Source organism: Entelurus aequoreus, linkage group LG15 (genome assembly GCF_033978785.1).
Source record: "Entelurus aequoreus isolate RoL-2023_Sb linkage group LG15, RoL_Eaeq_v1.1, whole genome shotgun sequence".
NCBI lineage: Eukaryota > Metazoa > Chordata > Actinopteri > Syngnathiformes > Syngnathidae > Entelurus > Entelurus aequoreus.
The window spans coordinates 10,831,504-10,850,871 of record NC_084745.1 but is presented as its reverse complement, the minus strand read 5'-3'; the positions used below and the strand labels follow the sequence as shown (position 1 = coordinate 10,850,871).

The 19,368-nt window shown below is 42.5% G+C and overlaps 1 protein-coding gene across 1 annotated transcript; it reads left to right on the top strand.

The window, feature by feature from the left end:
* The first annotated feature begins 803 nt into the window (after positions 1–803).
* tmeff1b (transmembrane protein with EGF-like and two follistatin-like domains 1b) lies at positions 804–19,089 on the top strand. Its single transcript, XM_062020827.1, has 10 exons — positions 804–1,433; positions 7,542–7,651; positions 7,726–7,855; positions 9,721–9,747; positions 12,421–12,511; positions 12,602–12,750; positions 12,950–12,997; positions 13,068–13,188; positions 13,271–13,432; positions 18,031–19,089. The coding sequence occupies exons 1-10, from the start codon at positions 1,307–1,309 to the stop codon at positions 18,113–18,115; spliced, it is 1,050 nt and encodes a 349-aa protein (XP_061876811.1). The 5' UTR covers positions 804–1,306; the 3' UTR covers positions 18,116–19,089.
* The last annotated feature ends 279 nt before the right edge of the window (positions 19,090–19,368 follow it).

Below are 19,368 nucleotides of genomic sequence, written 5' to 3'. Positions count from 1 at the left end.
TTTTTCCCACAACACTTAAATGTGCATGATGGCTGACAATTTAGAAGATCAAAGTTGAAAGCAACCTACAAAGTGTTGGAATATAAAACAAAAGACATTATTTACAGTCAATAGACATTATTGATGAAAGATGATGGTATTCAAGTGACAGATAATGAAGTGCAGTGAGCGAGCGCCCTCTGCTGATATGATTGATATGACATCTGGGAAATACTTGGTACTTATTCAATTCATTTATTTCGGGGGTTTTGTATGGAAGGTCATTTCTACCACACACACATAAAATACCCCAATTTTAAGTCATAAGTATGACATCAAAATGATGATATGAAGTCAAAATGTAATAAAAAGTCATAATTATGAGATGAAAAAAAAAAATCGAAATTATGAGGGGAAAAAGTCATAATTATGACACAAGAAAATCAAAATTATAAGATTAAAAAGTCATTTGAATTTTTATCTCATAATTTCGACTTTTTATTTAAAAATCATGTCTTACATTTGGGGTCTTTTTTTTGTAAACAGCAGAAACGGGCTTGCCTATGTGGCTCTTTGACGAGTTGTATTAGTACTTAGTATTGTACTTGTATTTTGATCAAGTTTATACAGATCTATAATATCAAAATACTGTCTGGAGTAAATATACACCAAATGTATTATGATTGTTTATGGTCGTGCACTCGTGTGTTGTGTGACGCCTCCAGGGGACCACCTGGAGAGGCGACGTAATGACGTCATTACGCGCTCGCTCTCTGGGAATAATGGGAGGGGTCTGCCACCGGTCACGTGACCCGGGCCTTTGTTGATGAGACTGGTTGAAGAAGAAGAGGAGGAGGACAAAAAAAAAAAAACGTCCCGGTCCCAACCGAGCGTCTCTGGCATCCTACCCGGCTCACCCCTCGCTCGGCTTCGGCTTCCACGCTGGCTGGTCGTCGCTGAGAAGCGCTCGCTGGATCTTTTTTGCTGCCCGCGGCACTCCGCGCTTTCTCCGCGCCGGCTTGAGTGCGAGGCAGCGCGGCTGGGGGATGGAGGCAGAGTCCGGGGCGGTGAGGGGCTGTTTTTAGGGGGGGCGTCGGAGGCGTGGGGGGTCGCTGCTGCGCTTTGTTGCGTGTCCGCTTTGTGCTCATCCTTCTCAGCCATGAAGCACTGAAGGCCCGCGGACATCTTGGCTGCCCTGCTCATCATTTTGTTTTGTTTTGTCTGACAAAACCTCTTCCTCGTACTTGTCTTTTTTCCTCCTCGTCTGACGTCATCTGCTCCATTCTACCCCCACTTCTCACCTCCATCACCCTCCTCCTCCTCCACCATGGCTCCCCTGGCTTCCTCCTCCTGCCTGCTCCTGTTGATGCTCCTTCCTGCAGCCCAAAGCAGCAACCCCCGTGGGGGAGGCTCATCCGCCGACTGCGGCCCGGGGAAGAACGCTGAATGCCCAGGTGAGACACACGCACACACGCTTACACCAGGCTTTAGGTGAGCAAGGTCAGAGGTCACCTGCTGTCATCGCACATCATCAGTGTTTGCGTTTCCGTGACGACCGCACCTTGTCTTGTGTGGCAGCTGCTTTTCATCTTTTAACTGGACGCTATTTTGGAGCTAATTACAGACTGGAGGAACAGGGCGAGGCACATGTGTGTGCGCCCACTGGGCCAAACACACACTGTGGTCGTCACATGTGCAGCGGGACCTCTGTGTGAAGGGAGGAGCGATAAAATGGCGGTTGGGTGACGTCCGCGTGACAGCTGGCGGCCTCGTGCTGGTGTTGCCCGCCTGGGCCTGCCCGTGGCTCGAACCCGAGTACCCGGATTGAGAGTCGAGAGAACGAGCCAAAATCCCGAGCTGTCAGCTTGTGGTCTCTCTTCAGGTGTCAGAGAGCGAGCTTTACAGCGGTGATAAAGGAGCAAAGTGACAACACGGGACATTTTTACTCCAGGCTCCTCCCCCTTTAGGGAAGAGGAAGACTCGGTCTTGTTCCAGGTCACTGACTCGTCAGCCTCTCTGAGTTGTGCGACTTAAAATGATAAGACGTTTCTTTGCTTCCTCAGGATGTGAGTCTCTTCCTGGTGGTGGTAATGTGACACTCAGGTATCCACTAATTACAGGGGGGGGGGGGGGTCATCATAGCCCCTCTAATTAACAGTTCATCTAACACACACACACACACACACACACACACGGACGTCCGATTGAAAACATTACAGGTCTCCCATGACCACTTGGGGTTATTGTCGGAGGCTGGAGTTGCCCGACACAAATCTTATAATCTAATATTTGTTACAGAGCCTAAGGTGTGTCAATGTAGACAATTTAATCCAGTCTTTGTGTTCCTTGGTCCACCTAAGGCAGGCCTGGGCAATTATTTTGACTTGGGGGCCAAATTTAGAGAAAAAAATATGCCTGGGGGCCGGTATATCTGATTTTTAGGAACACTCATACAAAACCTCACAATAATGTCTGATTGAATGCTAAAAACGTTATGATGGACCGCCTTCAAAAACGGAATGTAATTTAAAGCTTTTTTACGGAATGAGACACCCAGAATGTACATGGCAATAACGAATGTGGGATTTACGATATGAACTATGAACGATAAAACACTGAATATTGACAACGTATGAACCCCCTCTCGATCGACATATTTTACAATCAAGCGAAACGCAACAAAAATGCAACAAACACAGCTAAATATAAACGCGAAAAAACGAAAGGAAAAAAACCCCAGCATTTCAGGCTGGCCGCTCTGGAAACACTCTGTGGAAACGTTCCACACCCACACTGCTTGGTCGCCTCGTCTGAGCTGCTGTGACTTAGATTACCATAGTAACTAGTATATCATGCAAAACAGCAGATTCCAACCATTGAAATATTGTATAGTTCAAGACTTACGTAAATTTGAAAACATCACTGCACATCATAATGGCAGCTACAGTTTCCACCTTAAAGATCGAAAACAATTATTTGGGAATGTCCGGCGGGCCAGATTGAAAAGCCTAACGGGCCGCATGTGGCCCCCGGGCCTTAATTTGCCCAGGTCTGACCTAAGGAGATGTTCTATGAGATAAATTATACTAAACATTGGTGGAACATCTGATTGCTGCATAAACTGGCTTAAGAAGTCAAAGTTGGCGTGGTCATCCAGGACCGTTTGCTCACATATTGGTGTACTCCACCTGGTTAGGTCCCTGCTTTTTCTGTACCTGGGTCTGCCGGCATGAGAGGCAAACATGTTAGCTACCGAGCTAAGAGCCCAAGCTATCGATCTGATAGCCAGCACTGCTCTTGAGGTTGTCGGGGAGGAATGTTTTCACAGCACTACTGTAACCCGCCTGTTTTTCTGTTACGCCCGAGACTCAAGTCAGGGTCGTCCGGCATGAGACAGCAAGCTACCGAGCTAAAAGCCAGAGCTATCACTATGGCCTGCGTTACACTGGGGCAAACCAAGAATCCTAAGTTCTATTAGAGGACGTCTTTAACAGGCACATCATATTGGACCAAGTATAGCCACATATAGGGATGGGTACCATTTACATTTGAACCAATATGATACCAAGTTCTGGTACGTGGGAATCGATTTAACAATACCAATTTTCTGTACTTTTGTGTGTGTTGATAAATAATTGATTTTAATAATAAAATCATTTTTTAAATTGCAACTTTTAAAAATGAGCTGATTATGATAACTCCTGTCCAGTTGTTGTACAGTGTCTTATTATTAAAATTCTAAGACGTTAGATTGCAATAGTGTATAGTTTATGGTATGTTGGCAAGTCACTTCACTCTTTGCTGTTTAGTCTTTTGTTGCGCCCAAAAAGTGTTAATACTGTAAGTATTGTACTTATTACATACCGGCTGTTTGATTGTAACATGCATCTTAGTTGTAGTTTTCATGAACAAATTTGGAGATGTTGAAATCCCCATGTAAAACCGCTAATGCTAATCAGCAGCATGTCAACAGCAAAGGCAATGCATTGTAACATCAAGCTAGCGCAAAAGCATTACTTTGCTTACAGTACTTTGGAGGTTTTTTTTTAGGTACATTTCTTTGTTTGGCATGAAAAATTGCAGCATTACCTAGAGGTAGTTTGGATTAGTCTGCTCTCAGTGCTGCTGGGGTGAATGCCAAGTGCCAAATTGTGAAGAGCCGGACGGCTGAGTCTGCAACCAGGCGTGACGTCACGCACAACCCAAGTCCTGTAACATGGCACCGTTGGAATTTAGGCAAATCGGTGCCCGGTAGGACTGGCGGGATTAGGTCGGTGCCAAAGTAGTACTGGATTCGGTTCCCCTTCCCAGCCACACAGCTATGATCCAGACTCCAGTCCACATGCAGGCAGATTAGAGAAATCCGCAGATGTTTTTATCAGCGTATGTCCACACTGACACAACATTAAGTGATCCTAAAGATGGCATCGGCTTTGGTGCTCCTTCGTGTTTACAACCAACGTGTGACTGAAACGACAATGTCTTTTTCCACTCTCGAGGCCAGTGACTCGCAACTGGTGGGTTGCGACCCAAAACTGTTTCAAGAACCGGTTTCCGAGTCGAGTCTTTTGAAAGGCTCCTTTTAAGTGAACGGTGAGAACCGATTTGAAGTTGTGATCCGTTCTCATGAGCACATCTCAAATGAATTATGTCCAATGTCTTTTCATTTTAGGAGTTAAATTAAGACAAAGATACTACTGTATTTTTCTGACCATACGGCGCACTGGATTATAAAGCCCACTGCCGATGACCGGGTCTATTTTCATACAAAAGGCGCACCAGATTATAAGGTGCAATAAAGGGGTTATATTATGATTTTTTCCCTACATTTAAAACACTCGTTTGGTCTACATAACATGTAATGGTGGTTCTTTGGTCAAAATGTTGCATAGATCATGTTTTACAGACCATTTTCAAGCCGCTTTCTGACCGCCTCTTTTGGGCGGTCTTATTTATGTGCCTCCACTTTGACAGCGTCTTTTCCCCGTCAGCCATGTTGTAGTTTTTAGTGCTTCCGTATTGAGTCTACTGACAGATATAAGTTTGAACTATATGTTACTTTGTATTAGATATGGCATTAGCGGAGGATGCATGTGTCTGCCCCACAACAAAAAGGATAAAGAAGGAACTTATTGACCACAGTGTCGGAATACAATGTCGGACTTGCGCAAAGTTCTTTGGGTAAATTTCTACCGTATATGGAGGTATCTGCTGACGTTACACCTGTGAAAAACGACACAAATAAGGCAAATTTCAAACGGCTCGTTCGGAGGAAGTATGAAGGAAGGCAAGATTGTTTTATAAATATCTCCGCCATGCCTCCATGGTTTGATTTCACATTTTCGTACTTATGCAGATCGCAAATACACAAAAAACGGTACCAATAGGTAAGAAAAGTTGGTTTTGCATAATAGGTTGTCTTTAAAACACTTCCTTGTGGTCTAGATGGGCGATTCTCAAACTGTGGTACTAGTGGTACGTGAGTTCCATCTAGTGGTATACCAAATTTTAAATATACATACTTACATATTTTTAGAATCACTGAATTAAATATTGGAATGAGGTGATTCGAGTCATTATCAAAGGTTTATCAGCCTTCAATGAAAGTCGTTAACAATCCTGCTACTGTAGGCCATAGTTGACACCAAAATAAACAATTAAGACACAAACAGAACCGTCCTACTTAGTCATTTCCATCACTCTCCACATTAATTGCTTACGTCTGTCCTATCCTTGCCTCCCAGCCAATCAACACGCAGAACACATGTAAACAAAGGCAAACATTGGCAGAGATGCCTTCAAGGCCATAAGAAAACCACAACATCTGTTAAACATTGAATAAACTAAATGTGAAACATAACATAACATAGGACCCTGTCTGTTACAATATAAACACAATGGTGTTTTATATTCCTATATTTAAACACAGTGTTACTGTTCAAAGGGCCTGTAACGTTACAGTGGCCAAAAATATTACATATACTAGTTAAATGAAACCTCTGCCTTGTTCTAATGCAGGGGTGCCCATTACGTCGATCACGAGCTACCGGTCGATCGTGGAGGGTGTGTCAGTCGATCTCAAGCCAGGCATTAAAAAAATAGACCTAAAAATTGGCGATCATCAATGTTTACCAAGACATAATTTTCGTCACCTGATTGACATTCACGGCACCCGAGGGTCTTGTGAAATGACGTTGGCTGCCGCCAGATCATTATTAAGAAAAAATAACAGCGAGGAGGGCGAGAAACACTTTTTATTTCAACCGACTCTCTCGCCGTACCTGCTGTCAAAACTCTAAAGACCAACCGCACGGTTCCTGTCTTCACAATAAAATAAACAAAATGCGCTAACAAAATAAGAGTCTCAGAAAGCTAGCGTGCACAAGTTTGCTGCCAATGTATTTATTGTAAAGTGTATAAAAGGGAGTATGGAAGCTGGACAAATAAGATGCTAAAAAGCAACCACTTCTATTGGACAGAAAGGAGGAGTTTTTTCCCCTCCATTCAAAAATGTGGACGTTATCAGCACTGCTGTCTGATTCCAATCAATGCAAGTCATCAGAATCAGCTAATACACCAACTTATATTCTTGTCTATATGTGTAAAACATGCTTGTATTATCATTAAACACCTTTAACTTGTTAACAAAAATGTCTCTTTCATAAATAAATAAATATAAATTATATACATATGAATGAGGTAGATCCCTTCGACTTGGTCAATTGAAAAGTAGCTCGTCTGCAGAAAAAGTGTGGGCACCCCTGTTTTAATGAATACTTAGGCCTACTACGCTACTGTATTTTAATGTTGGTCATTATGGTGGTACTTGGAGAGCCAAGTGTTTTCTGAGATGGCACTTGGTGAAATAAGTTTGGGAACCACTGGTTTAGATAATGTGTATTAATAAAAGATGCTGTAAATTTTCCTCCACAGTCACATTTATAACCCACTTTCTGCATATGTCCGCAAGATGTTTGTGGAGGCGTTCACTTTAGATACAAATGAAACCCTATACCCTCTCCAAAAATATCAGAATATATCCTTTGAAAATGCACATTGTTAGATATATATCTTCAAAACAAACATACCTGCTATTTTTTTCCCATTATACAGATTCATTTTGTGGCACACAATGCAAACTGTCGCCCAAACACATGAAGCTTATAATTTAATGCACTGGCATTGTTCAACGCAACTAGCCAACATTGTAACATTTATAAGTCAGAAAAATAGAAATCCTCCTAAGTCGCCTTTAATGAAGCACAATGAAGCCTAAAGTATGGAAGTGTTGGTGCTATTTCTGTGGCAGCATGCAGGCCTAGCATACATTGTGGTGAAATAAATCAGGGAAAAGTCCTTTTCGTGTAAGCGATGAAAGTGTTATCACACACACTCACCACCTCCAAAGAAGAGTCCAAACCTCGGCAGGCCAGCTCATGCTCATTTGTCTTTTGTGGTGGGGAACGGATGATGGATCTCCTGCCAAAGGGTAGCACAGTTAGCGTTACACACTACAGATGAAGGAACACCTCTTACACTCTTATAAATGTTTTGTTTTTTAGACCTCTCCGACAAGAAGAGCGACCTGCGCGTGTGCGACGCGGGCACGTGTCGCTTCGGCGGGACCTGCCGCGACAACGGCGCCGACATCAAGTGTGTCTGTCAGTTCCACGTAAGTCCCATTCCTTCTCCAGCCAGCGTGTGGCAGCGGTGAGCGTTGATCGAGCGCTCTTTGGTTTTTTTCAGTGCCACAAGAAGTACGTTCCGGTCTGCGGCTCCAACGGAGACACGTACCAGAACGAGTGCTTCCTGCGGCGGGTGGCGTGCAGGAAACAGCGAGCAATCAGCATAGTGTCGGAGGGACCCTGTAACCACGGTAACGCACATGGACAACCCTCTTAAATCAGTGCTTCTCAAATAGTGTGGCCTGCCCTCCTGCCCAGAGATTTAAAGGCCTACTGAAATGAATTTTTTTTATTTAAACGGGGATAGCAGATCCATTGTATGTGTCATACTTGATCATTTCGCGATATTGCCATATTTTTGCTGAAAGGATTTAGTAGAGAACATCGACGATAAAGTTTGCAACTTTTGGTCGCTGATTAAAAAAAGCCTTGCCTGTACCGGAAGTAGCGTGACGTCACAAGTTGAAAGGCTCCTCACATTTCCCCATTGTTTACACCAGCAGCGAGAGCGATTCGGACCGAGAAAGCGACGATTACCCCATTAATTTGAGCCAGGATGAAAGATTCGTGGATGAGGAACGTGAGAGTGAAGGACTAGAGTGCAGTGCAGGACGCATATTTTTTCGCTCTGACCGTAACTTAGGTACAAGCTGGCTCATTGGATTCCACACTCTCTCCTTTTTCTATTGTGGATCACGGATTTGTATTTTAAACCACCTCGGATACTATATCCTCTTGAAAATGAGAGTCGAGAACGCGAAATGGACATTCACAGTGACTTTTATCCCCAAGACAATACATCGGCGAAGCACGTTAGCTACGGAGCTAACGTGATAGCATCGTGCTTAAATGCAGATAGAAACAAAAGAAATAAACCCCTGACTGGAAGGATAGACAGAAAATCAACAATACTATTAAACCATGGACCTGTAAATACACGGTTAATGCTTTCCAGCTTGGCGAAGCTTAACAATGCTGTTGCTAACGACGCCATTGAAGCTAACTTAGCAACAGGACCTCACTGAGCTATGATAAAAACATTAGCGCTCCACCTACACCAGCCAGCCCTCATCTGCTCATCAACACCCGTGCTCACCTGCGTTCCAGCGATCGACGGAAGGACGAAGGACTTCACCCGATCATCCGTGCGGTCGGCGGCTAGCGCGTCTGCTATCAAAGTCAAAGTCCTCCTGGTTGTGTTGCTACAGCCAGCCGCTAATACACCGATCCCACCTACAACTTTCTTCTTTGCAGTCTCCATTGTTCATTAAACAAATTGCAAAAGATTCACCAACACAGATGTCCAGAATGGAATTTTGAGATGAAAACAGAGCTTTTTTGTATTGGATTCAATGGTGTCCGAATACTTCCGTTTCAACCATTGACGTCACGAGCATACGTCATCATACATAGACGTTTTCAACCGGAAGTTTAGCGGGAAATTTAAAATTGCACTTTATAAGTTAACCGGGCCGTATTGGCATGTGTTGCAATGTTAAGATTTCATCATTGATATATAAACTATCAGACTGCGTGGTCGGTAGTAGTGGGTTTCAGTAGGCCTTTAAAAGACTTCTAGTATTAGTGACTTTTTTTCATTTTTTAACAATACACACACCTCCAGCTAGGTGGCAGCACTGCTAGACTTAATCAACAGGCTTTGTATATTGGTTGCTAAAACATGCTTGCATACAAGAAATACATCCATCCATTTTCTACCGCTTGTCCCTTTCAAGGTCGTGGGGGGTGCTGGAGCCTATGCTGCATTCGGGCGGAAGGCAGGGTAACAAGAAAATAGAGATATATTTTTAACATTTTCCAATCATTAGACCAGGGGGGGGTGAGAAAACAAGTCTTCAGCTAGGTGGCATGTACTGTAGGTGCTGGTGCACACAACTCACTGGCTGTTCCAAATCGTATTTCAATTTAAGAGTGTGTGAAAAAAATGATGTGCCCAAGGGGGGGTGCATGACAAAAGTTAATTGAGAAGCACTGCCTTAAATCAACAAGTTAGCATATGTGTTAGCTGATCGTTTCTTTCTGTCTTGTTTGTCAGATGGAGCTTCCGGATCTGGAGATGGAGGTAACCTTTGTGTGTGTGTGTGTGTGTGTGCGTGTGTGTGTGTGTGTGTGTGTGTGCTTGTATTTTTACCCTTCTTGAGACAACAAGGAAAAGTACCTTCCATATGAGGACCGGTAAACAAGTTAGGACATAAATCATGGTCCCAATACGGAAAACCATTGCATCTAATAGAGAATGTCTCATTTGCACCCCTGGTGGTGAAATATATCAAAATTAGGGTGGTCCCAAAAAGGAGGGATTTTTAAAAATGACTGTGTCGGTTTTAAAAGTGCTCCCCCTCTGGCCAACATATTTAATAACAAGTGCGCCCCCTTTGGCCAATTTTTTTTTTTTTTTTTTAAATAAATAAATAAATAAATATGTATTTAGAGACAAACCGTAATAACTTGAAGTAAATAATGAAGATTAAAAAACTATAATAAACAAAATAAAAAAATGTAATTAAAAGCCTACCTTTTTTGGAGGTCTCAAGAAGGTAACAAATACAAGAATGTGTGTGTGTGTGTGTGTGTGTGTGTGTGTGTGTGACACATAGGCTCCGCTTACACTGCACACCAAATCTGATTTGTTTGCCCTCAAGTGACAAAGATTGGATATTTTTTGCCAATCTCAACGCTCCAAAGCGCTTCAAATCTGATCTTTATGCATCAGATTCAGGCCACATCAGGATGTAGTCCGAATCCGATTGGAATCTGATCTTTTCAAATGCGACTTCAGTCTAAACGGCGAGGCGACTTTTGCGTCATCTTTGGGCGAGCTACGTCATTGGTGTGCGCGGGGTAATACGCGGCGCGCCAGCGGAAGTGGTTTCGTCATCACAACATCCGTTTCGGTGAGAAAAGTATTTTTCGCCGCTACACTGGTCAATAGTGTGCAAATAATAGGCTATATGTAATATGCAAAGATATATATATTTATTCATACATTATATATGTATCATTTATTTTCTCGTAAAAACATTAACTTTTAAGGTGTGGCGACTATGATTTTGTAGCAGTAGTAGCAACTTCCTTTACGGAATCTGATCAACTTCCTTAGTTTCCACTTTACCGAATCGAGCATTCAAGTGACGTTGGGGCCACTTTGGGGTCTGTGCGCGTTTACAATGGGATCTGATAAAAATCACATTTTATTTGCGGTTTAGTTAGAATCTGATTTAATTTTTTTAATCCAATTTAGGCCACTTTGGCCTGCGGTGTAATCGTAGTCATAGTCCCATGAAAACATCACACGCTGTCCTAATTGACTGTAAATAACATTTCTGGCGCCCCCTGTGGGATGTGCTAGCATACATGTAAAACAGATATCAAAGTTTTATCTTGACTTGTAGACAACTCCTTGCTAAGTTTTCCTTGTGCTCGTGCGAAGGCGTTTTGTGAATGGCGGCCATGTTTTTCTACCAATCTCGCTCGAACATATGCTTGTCAGTCCCCTTTAGTGTTTACCAAATTTGGTGGTGATTCGGCTAAATGGAGCTGTGTGAGAAATTTTAAGCCAGGGGTCGGCAACCCAAAATGTTGAAAGAGCCATATTGGACCAAAAATACAAAAAAAAAATCTGTCTGGAGCCGCAAAAAATAAAAGGCCTTATATAAGTGTTATAATGAAGTCAACACATTATGTAAGTGTCTATATTAGCTATATTAGCCTACTATCAAAGTTTGATGCAAATCTTTGTTGACAGAAATGTTGTATTTAAATATTTATTCTACACATTTTTGCAACATTGGAAATAATTAGTAAAATAGAGGCTTCTCACAGGATGAGATACGTTCTGGAAATTACTGGCTCAGAATGGCCAACGGTGTAGATGTGTGTGTCCAAGTTCTAATGGATTTATTGCAATCTTTGCGAGCTGGGTAACGTTTGCTTTGGTCTGGAACAACATGGCACACAAACAACACAGAAATGCAGCCAGTATTACATACAGATAACGTTTGATGAGACATGCGAATATAAATTAAATAGAGGACATAAGTAAAGGAAATTAAATGAGCTCAAATATACCTACAAATGAGGCATAATGATGCAATATGTACATACAGCTAGCCTATTTAGCATGTTAGCACCGATTAGCTTGCAGTCATGGATTGATCAAATTTGCCTGATAAGCACTCCAGCAAATCATTAAAATTAACAAAGCTCACCTTTGTGCATTCACGCACAGCATAAAACATTCGGTGGACAAAATGAGACAAAGAAGGAGTGGCATAAAACACGTCTTTCTGTGGCGAAAGTTGTACATGTAAACAAACTACGACGAGTTCAAGGATCGCTGAAATTAGTAGGACAAAACGGTGCTTGCCAAATACTGTCATCAGTGAAGCATGTATAACATAAACAGTGGGATTACTAACAATTAGGAAGGTTTGTGTCATGTTTGTCCTCCTACAGAAAATATATTAAAACAAAAAATATATATTATATATAATATAAATTTTTTTCTTTTTCCATTTTCACACATCTCTGAAAGAGGTCCAGGGAGCCACTAGGGCAGCGCTAAAGAGCCGCGGGTTCCTGACCCCCGTTTTAAGCCAATTCGACTTATAGGGTTTAATAACAGCGCCACCATGTGGTGAATTGGCCAGAAAAAGGTAACACAGTAGTGTGAGCTTCCACCAACGCATACAATACGTACAATGCTACGACAATAATACGACTTGTGTGTCTGTAGATGATGAAGGCTCTGGACGCGGTAAAAAAGGATCCAAATGTGGGAACTGCAAGTTTGGTGCCGAGTGTGACGAAGACTCTGAGGACATACTGTAAGTGCAGACACACACACATCGACAACAACTATTGCACTCATTTATAAGCACTGACATGTGTGTGTGTGTGTGTGTGTGCACGCATAGGTGTATGTGTAACATCGTGTGCAACGGCCACAACGACAACCCGGTGTGCGGCAGTGACGGTCTCACTTACGACACACCTTGTCACGTCCGGGAGGCGTCCTGCCTCAAGCAGCTGAAGATCGACATCAGACACGTGGGACGTTGTCAAGGTAACCAGAAAATCATGTATCGAGGGCGGTGAAAACCTATAGTAAAAAAATTGAGCTGCCCTCCTTCATCCTCCGCCCAAAGAAAAAGAAAAGTCATGAATATTAAATGACAACATGACCTCAATATGAAAACACTTACTTTGACCTCCATCTCTGTTTGCCTGAGAGTGGTGGTTACATTCTTCTTCTGTGGTTTCAGATAAAAGCAGGAAGGACGACGGCTTAAAGATGAAACCAGATGGTTTTGGTAACGTGTCTTCAACGTGCGTCTCCTGATTCCTTCCGTCAGCCAATCGTAACTGTGGATTTCCTTCCAGGTGTGTCCAAACCTGGCGAGGGGGAGGGCTTTGTGGAAGGCTACGCCCCCTGCCCTCCAGACCACGCCTTGGTTTGCATACACGGCCAGTGCGAGATGAGAAGCAACCAGGCCACGTGCAGGTAAGACCTCTGTTTTACTGTGAAGACGCCCGTTACCGTGACGACGTTGACGTTGACGTGTCGACAATGTGAACGCGCGCAGGTGTGAGTCGGCATACGGCGGTCCGCAGTGTGACGAGCTTCTGGACTTCAACATCCTCTACGTGGTCCCCAGTGGTCAGAAGCTGCATTACGTCCTCATCGCCGCCATTATCGGAGCAGTCCAGATCGCCATCATTGTCGCAGTGGTCATGTGTTTCACCAGGTGTGTACGTCGCCCTCGTCACAGGTGCTTTTAAAGCTCAAGGCCCGGGGGACTGATCTTGCCCGCCACATCATTTTATGTGGTCCATGAGGTAATGTCATGTGTTCCGTGACGTTATTTTACGTGGCCCGCAACGTCATTTTATGTGATCAGGCACATTATTTTCAGTGGCTCTCCATGTCATTTCATGTGGCCCGCTACATTACTTTAAGTGGTCTGCCACATCATTTTATATGGTCTGCCATATTATTTTAAGTGCTCCGCCATATTATTTTAAGTGCTCCGCCGCACAATTTTGTGGCCCGCAACAATATTTTAAGTGGCCCGCTACTTCGTTTTATGTGTCCCGCCACGTGATTTAAGGTGGCCAGCCAAGTTAGTTTATGCGGTCCGCCACTTTATTTTAACTGGGCCGGCACGTCATTTTATGTTGTCCACATTATTTTATGTGGCCCGCTGCATTGTTTTACGTGGTTACACCATGTCATCTTATGTGGATCCGCCACATTATTTTACCTGGCCCACCAAATAATTTTATGTGGTCTGCGACATTATTTTGTGCGGCCCGCCACATAATTTTATGTGTATCCGCCACATTATTTTAAGTGGCTCTCCATGTCATTTTACATGGCCCACCCACAATATTTTAAGTAGTCCGCCACATTATTTTAAGTGGCACCCCACGTCATTTTATATGGTCTGCCACATTATTTGAAGTAGTCCAGACCAATATTTGAAGTGGCACGCCACATCATTTTATATGGTCTGCCACATTATTTGAAGTAGTCCGGACCAATATTTTAAGTGGCACGCCACGTCATTTTATATGGTCTGCCACAATATTTGAAGTGGTCCACCGGATTATTTTGTTGTCCGCCCCCAATATTTTAAGTGTCCAGCCACTTCATTTTATGTGTCCGCCACTTTATTTTAACTGGGCCGGCACGTCATTTTATGTTGACCACTGCATTGCCAGGTTATCTTATGTGCCTTGCCACATTATTTTATGTGGCCCGCTGCATTGTTTTACGTGGTTACACCATGTCATCTTATGTGGATCCGCCACATTATTTTACCTGGCCCACCAAATAATTTTATGTGGTCTGCGACATTATTTTGTGCGGCCCGCCACATAATTTTATGTGTATCCGCCACATTATTTTAAGTGGCTCTCCATGTCATTTTACATGGCCCACCCACAATATTTTAAGTAGTCCGCCACATTATTTTAAGTGGCACCCCACGTCATTGTATATGGTCTGCCACTTTATTTGAAGTAGTCCAGACCAATATTTGAAGTGGCACGCCACATCATTTTATATGGTCTGCCACATTATTTGAAGTAGTCCGGACCAATATTTTAAGTGGCACGCCACGTCATTTTATATGGTCTGCCACAATATTTGAAGTGGTCCACCGGATTATTTTGTTGTCCGCCCCAATATTTTAAGTGTCCAGCCACTTCATTTTATGTGTCCCGCCACGTGAGTTAAGGTGGCCTGCCAAATTAGTTCATATGGTCCGCCACTTTATTTTAACTGGGCCGGCACGTCATTTTATGTTGACCACTGCATTGCCAGGTTATCTTATGTGCCTTGCCACATTATTTTATGTGGCCCGCTACATTGTTTTATGTGGTACACCATGTCATCTTATGTGGATCTGCCACATTATTTTAACTGGCCCACCAAATAATTTTATGTGGACTGCGGCATTATTTTGTGCGGCCCGCCACATAATTTTATGTGTATCCGCCACATTTTTTTAAGTGGCTCTCCATGTCATTTTACATGGCCCGCCCACATTATTTTAAGTGGCACGCCACGACATTTTATATGGTCTGCCACATTATTTTAAGTGGTCCACCGGATCATTTTGTGGTCCGCCCCAATATTTTAAGTGGCCTGCCACAATATTTTATGTGGCCTGCCATGTTATTTTATGTGGTCCGCCACATTATCACAAGTGACCAGCCACATGATTTAAGGTGGCCTGCCAAATTAGTTTATGTGGTCCGCAACATTATTTTAAGTGGCATCATTTTATGTTGTTCGCTGCATTGTTTTATGTGTTCCGTCAGGTCATCTTGTGTGGATCCGCCACTTTATTTTAAGCGGCCCGCTGCGTCATTTTGTGGTCCGCCACATTATTCTATGTTGTCCGCTGCTTTGTTTTAAGTGACCCACCACATCATTGTGTGGGCTGCAACATTTTTTTTAAAGTAACAGTAGAATGGAAAAACAAGTTGACTTTATATGCTTAATTGTTTCATTGTATCCATCCATTCATCCATTTTCTACCGCTTATCCCTTTCGGGGTCGCGGGGGGTGCTGGAGCCTACCTCAGCTACAATCGGGCGGAAGGCGGTGTACACCCTGGACAAAGTCGCTTTCTGTGTGGAGTTTGCATGTTCTCCCCGTGACTGCGTGGGTTCCCTCCGGGTACTCCGGCTTCCTCCCACTTCCAAAGACATGCACCTGGGGATAGGTTGATTGGCATCCATTAAACCATATTTAATTGTATTTACAATCTGCAAAGCATGTGAAACATCACAAAATGCCAGACGGCCATTTTGAATATTCTGCTCCGAATGTCTTCAGCAATTTCGGTAGATTTGGGATGGGATGACGTCACGATGGAAATGCTTCTGCACTCTGACCATGTCAGCAGATCAGTCATACTGGAAATATGCAAAAATTAGAAAAAGATGTGCTGTTTATCATTCACAATCCCTATGTAAGACATCTAAAGGAGAAGATCTGAACAGACATTTTACAGTTAGCGATCGTTTTATTATGTTTGTAGTTTGCATTTCTTGTTTAGCACTTCGCAAAACTGCTACATGATGCTTAGTGTTCCACTAAAACTCTCTGTTTAGCACAAAGCTTCTAAAACTTGTTCCTCATCCTCCTTGTATTCAGGCTCAAAAAATATAAGATTCTGTATCATAATTTGTCTCAAAGTAATTGTTGTTGGCTCTCACAAAGTCTGCATGATTAGCATTGTTGTTGATGGGGAAGGGACCTGTAGTTCCCACCTCAATGTCACGGATAGTTTTTATTTCTTGTTTAGCACTTTCCAATACTGCTACATGATGCTTAGTGTTCCACTAAAACTCTCTGTTTAGCACAAAGTTTCTAAAACGTGTTCCTCACCCTCCTTATATTCAGGCTAAAAAAATATAAGATTCTGTATCATAATTTGTCCCTAAGAAATCGTTGTTGGCTCTCACAAAGTCTGCATGATTAGCATTGTTGTTGATGGGGAAGGGATCTGTAGTTCCCACCTCAACGTCATGGATCAAATCAGTGGCTTGCTCATTATCTCTCAAAATGGCTCTGGAATCTCCGTGAGATTTATATTATTTTGGTCATGTCTGTTTACTAGCAAACTTTGTAAGTCTTTCGGAGTCATAAATCAGACATATATGATAACAGCTTCAATATAGAGGCGACTTGTTTTTCCACTCTACTGGCACTTTAAGTGGTCCGCCACATTATTTTTAGCGCCCCACATTATTTTAATTGGCCCACCACGTGTTCAAAGCATTTTTTTTGTTATTATTAAAAATGAATACTTAAATGTCAATTACGATTACAAAATATAATTAGGGATGTCCGATAACGGCTTTTTGCCGATATCCGATATTCCGATATTGTCCAACTCTTTAATTACCGATACCGATATCAACCGATACCGATATCAACCGATATATGCAGTCGTGGAATTAACACATTATTATGCCTAATTTGGACAACCATGTATAGTGAAGATAAGGTACTTTTTTTAAAAAACAAAAAATAAGATAACTAAATTAAAAACATTTTCTTGAATAAAAAAGAAAGTAAAACAATATAAAAACAGTTACATAGAAACTAGTAATTAATGAAAATGAGTAAAATTAACTGTTAAAGGTTAGTACTATTAGTGGACCAGCAGCACGCACAATCATGTGTGCTTACGGACTGTATCCCTTGCAGACTGTATTGATATATATTGATATATAATGTAGGAACCAGAATATTGATAACAGAAAGAAATGGGGGAGGGAGGTTTTTTGGGTTGGTGCACTAATTGTAAGTGTATCTTGTGTTTTTTATGTTGATTTAATAAAAAAAAAATTATAATTAAAAAAAAAAACGATACAGATAATAAAAAAAACGATACTGATAATTTCCGATATTACATTTTAAAGCATTTATCGGCCGATAATATCGGCAGGCCGATAATATCGGACATCCCTAAATATAATAACCAAAAAGAGTTGCCTATGGCTTTCATCCAGTCTGTTTCTGTTCACATATATTCACTGTTACACTTGAGGGCAGCCATAATTGCGAGGTGGCCCCTATTTTAGAGGGTTAAAAACGATGATGAAACAGTTTTCTGTTCAACTCCATGTCACTCACTTGTTTTTAATGAGGCTGATGCAGTTACACGAGGACACCACCACATGGTGCTCTTTCGCGTCATGCCAGTCGTGTGGAAACCTGTACCAAAATGAAATAAATCAATTCAAACAAATCACTCCAGAACCAAAACTGTTGACTGTTGGCTTACCGTGCATGTTGACGTGTGCTTCCTGTCTTGTCCTGCAGGAGGTGCAACAAGGCCAAGCGTGGACGGCGACAGAAGCAGCATTTGGGACACTTCCCGTCGGGAACGTCGTCCAGGATGATGTAGCAGATGTTCCCTCCAAAACCTTTTTATTCAATACACCTTTTTGGTACCACACAGACTGGCCACTTTTTTACAGCTCCACTTCTGGTGCCTCTTTTTTTTTTCTTTTTTTTTTTAAGATATATTTTTCAACTCCTAAGGGGCCTTATTTTTTTGACCTTTTCCTTTTGGGACGTGGTCAATTTTGGTTTTGCGAGCGAGCGCAGACGACCTCAAACACTGTGGATGCTCCGATTAGTTGATGAACTTCCTTTTCTTTGCACGCTAACGCCTCTTAGCTTTTGTTTACATTTGGAAAGAAGCAGCACATTTTTTCTACCTTACTTTAAGTCCTGCGTAGCGCGCAGTGACCATTTCAAATGTCTATGCTGTTGATAACTTTATTTAAAAACAGCCAGTCGGCGGCCATCTTGAGAGCAGTTAAAGGCTTCAACTCTCAGCTCTTGAACGCACCATTCGCCCACAAGCCGGCCCAACATGCTGCACCTGAGGGTGGGGGTTAGTGGTCCACTTTCATCTCCACTTTAGAACCAAAATGCTGTTTTTTCTACTCTTTCCAGTCCTGAGGTCCAAACTGACGTGTACAGTTGCTTTTTACTTTCCACGTGATGCCATTCCGGAAATGGATTCCAATGTGGTGTTTTGTCAAGATGATAATTTAAAAATATTTTGTTTTCTTTTAATATTTGATTTGTAATGTTGGTACCAAGTGTCCGTGTTGGTTGTTTCTCTGTGCTAGAAGAAGCAGGGGGTTCTGCTGTAGCTGTTGCATGATGTGCATGTGTAGTTCTATGTTCTAGAATTAAATCACCGTGGTAAAAAAGAAACAGCATTGTTGTTTGATTCGTCATGAGTTACATAGGAGAGCATTCCGCTGCAGCAATGGAGGATTAATCAAAAAAGCCCACCCATCTGGGGTACAGAGGCATGAAAAGCAAGTGCTCCTGAAGGAAGTTAAGTATAGAAGGAAGATAATTTTAGGTGTCAGCTGGTGCAGGAAGTCCCCCAGTCTCCTCATGGTCGTCATTCTCTTTATAATCCCAAATCTCCCTCCCTTCTCCTTTGACCCATCTGGACGTCTTCCAGGTTCTGGAAGCATTCTAGAACTTTGCCCTGGCATAAGTCCAGAAGGTTTTTGTTTGCGGCAACGTTCCCAAAAGAGCCACAAAAGGTGGAACACTACCCTGGAGAGGGGATTAGGACCACCGAGTGAAAAGGTGACGCTGACAGACGTATGGTGGAGGGGGTTTCTGTTG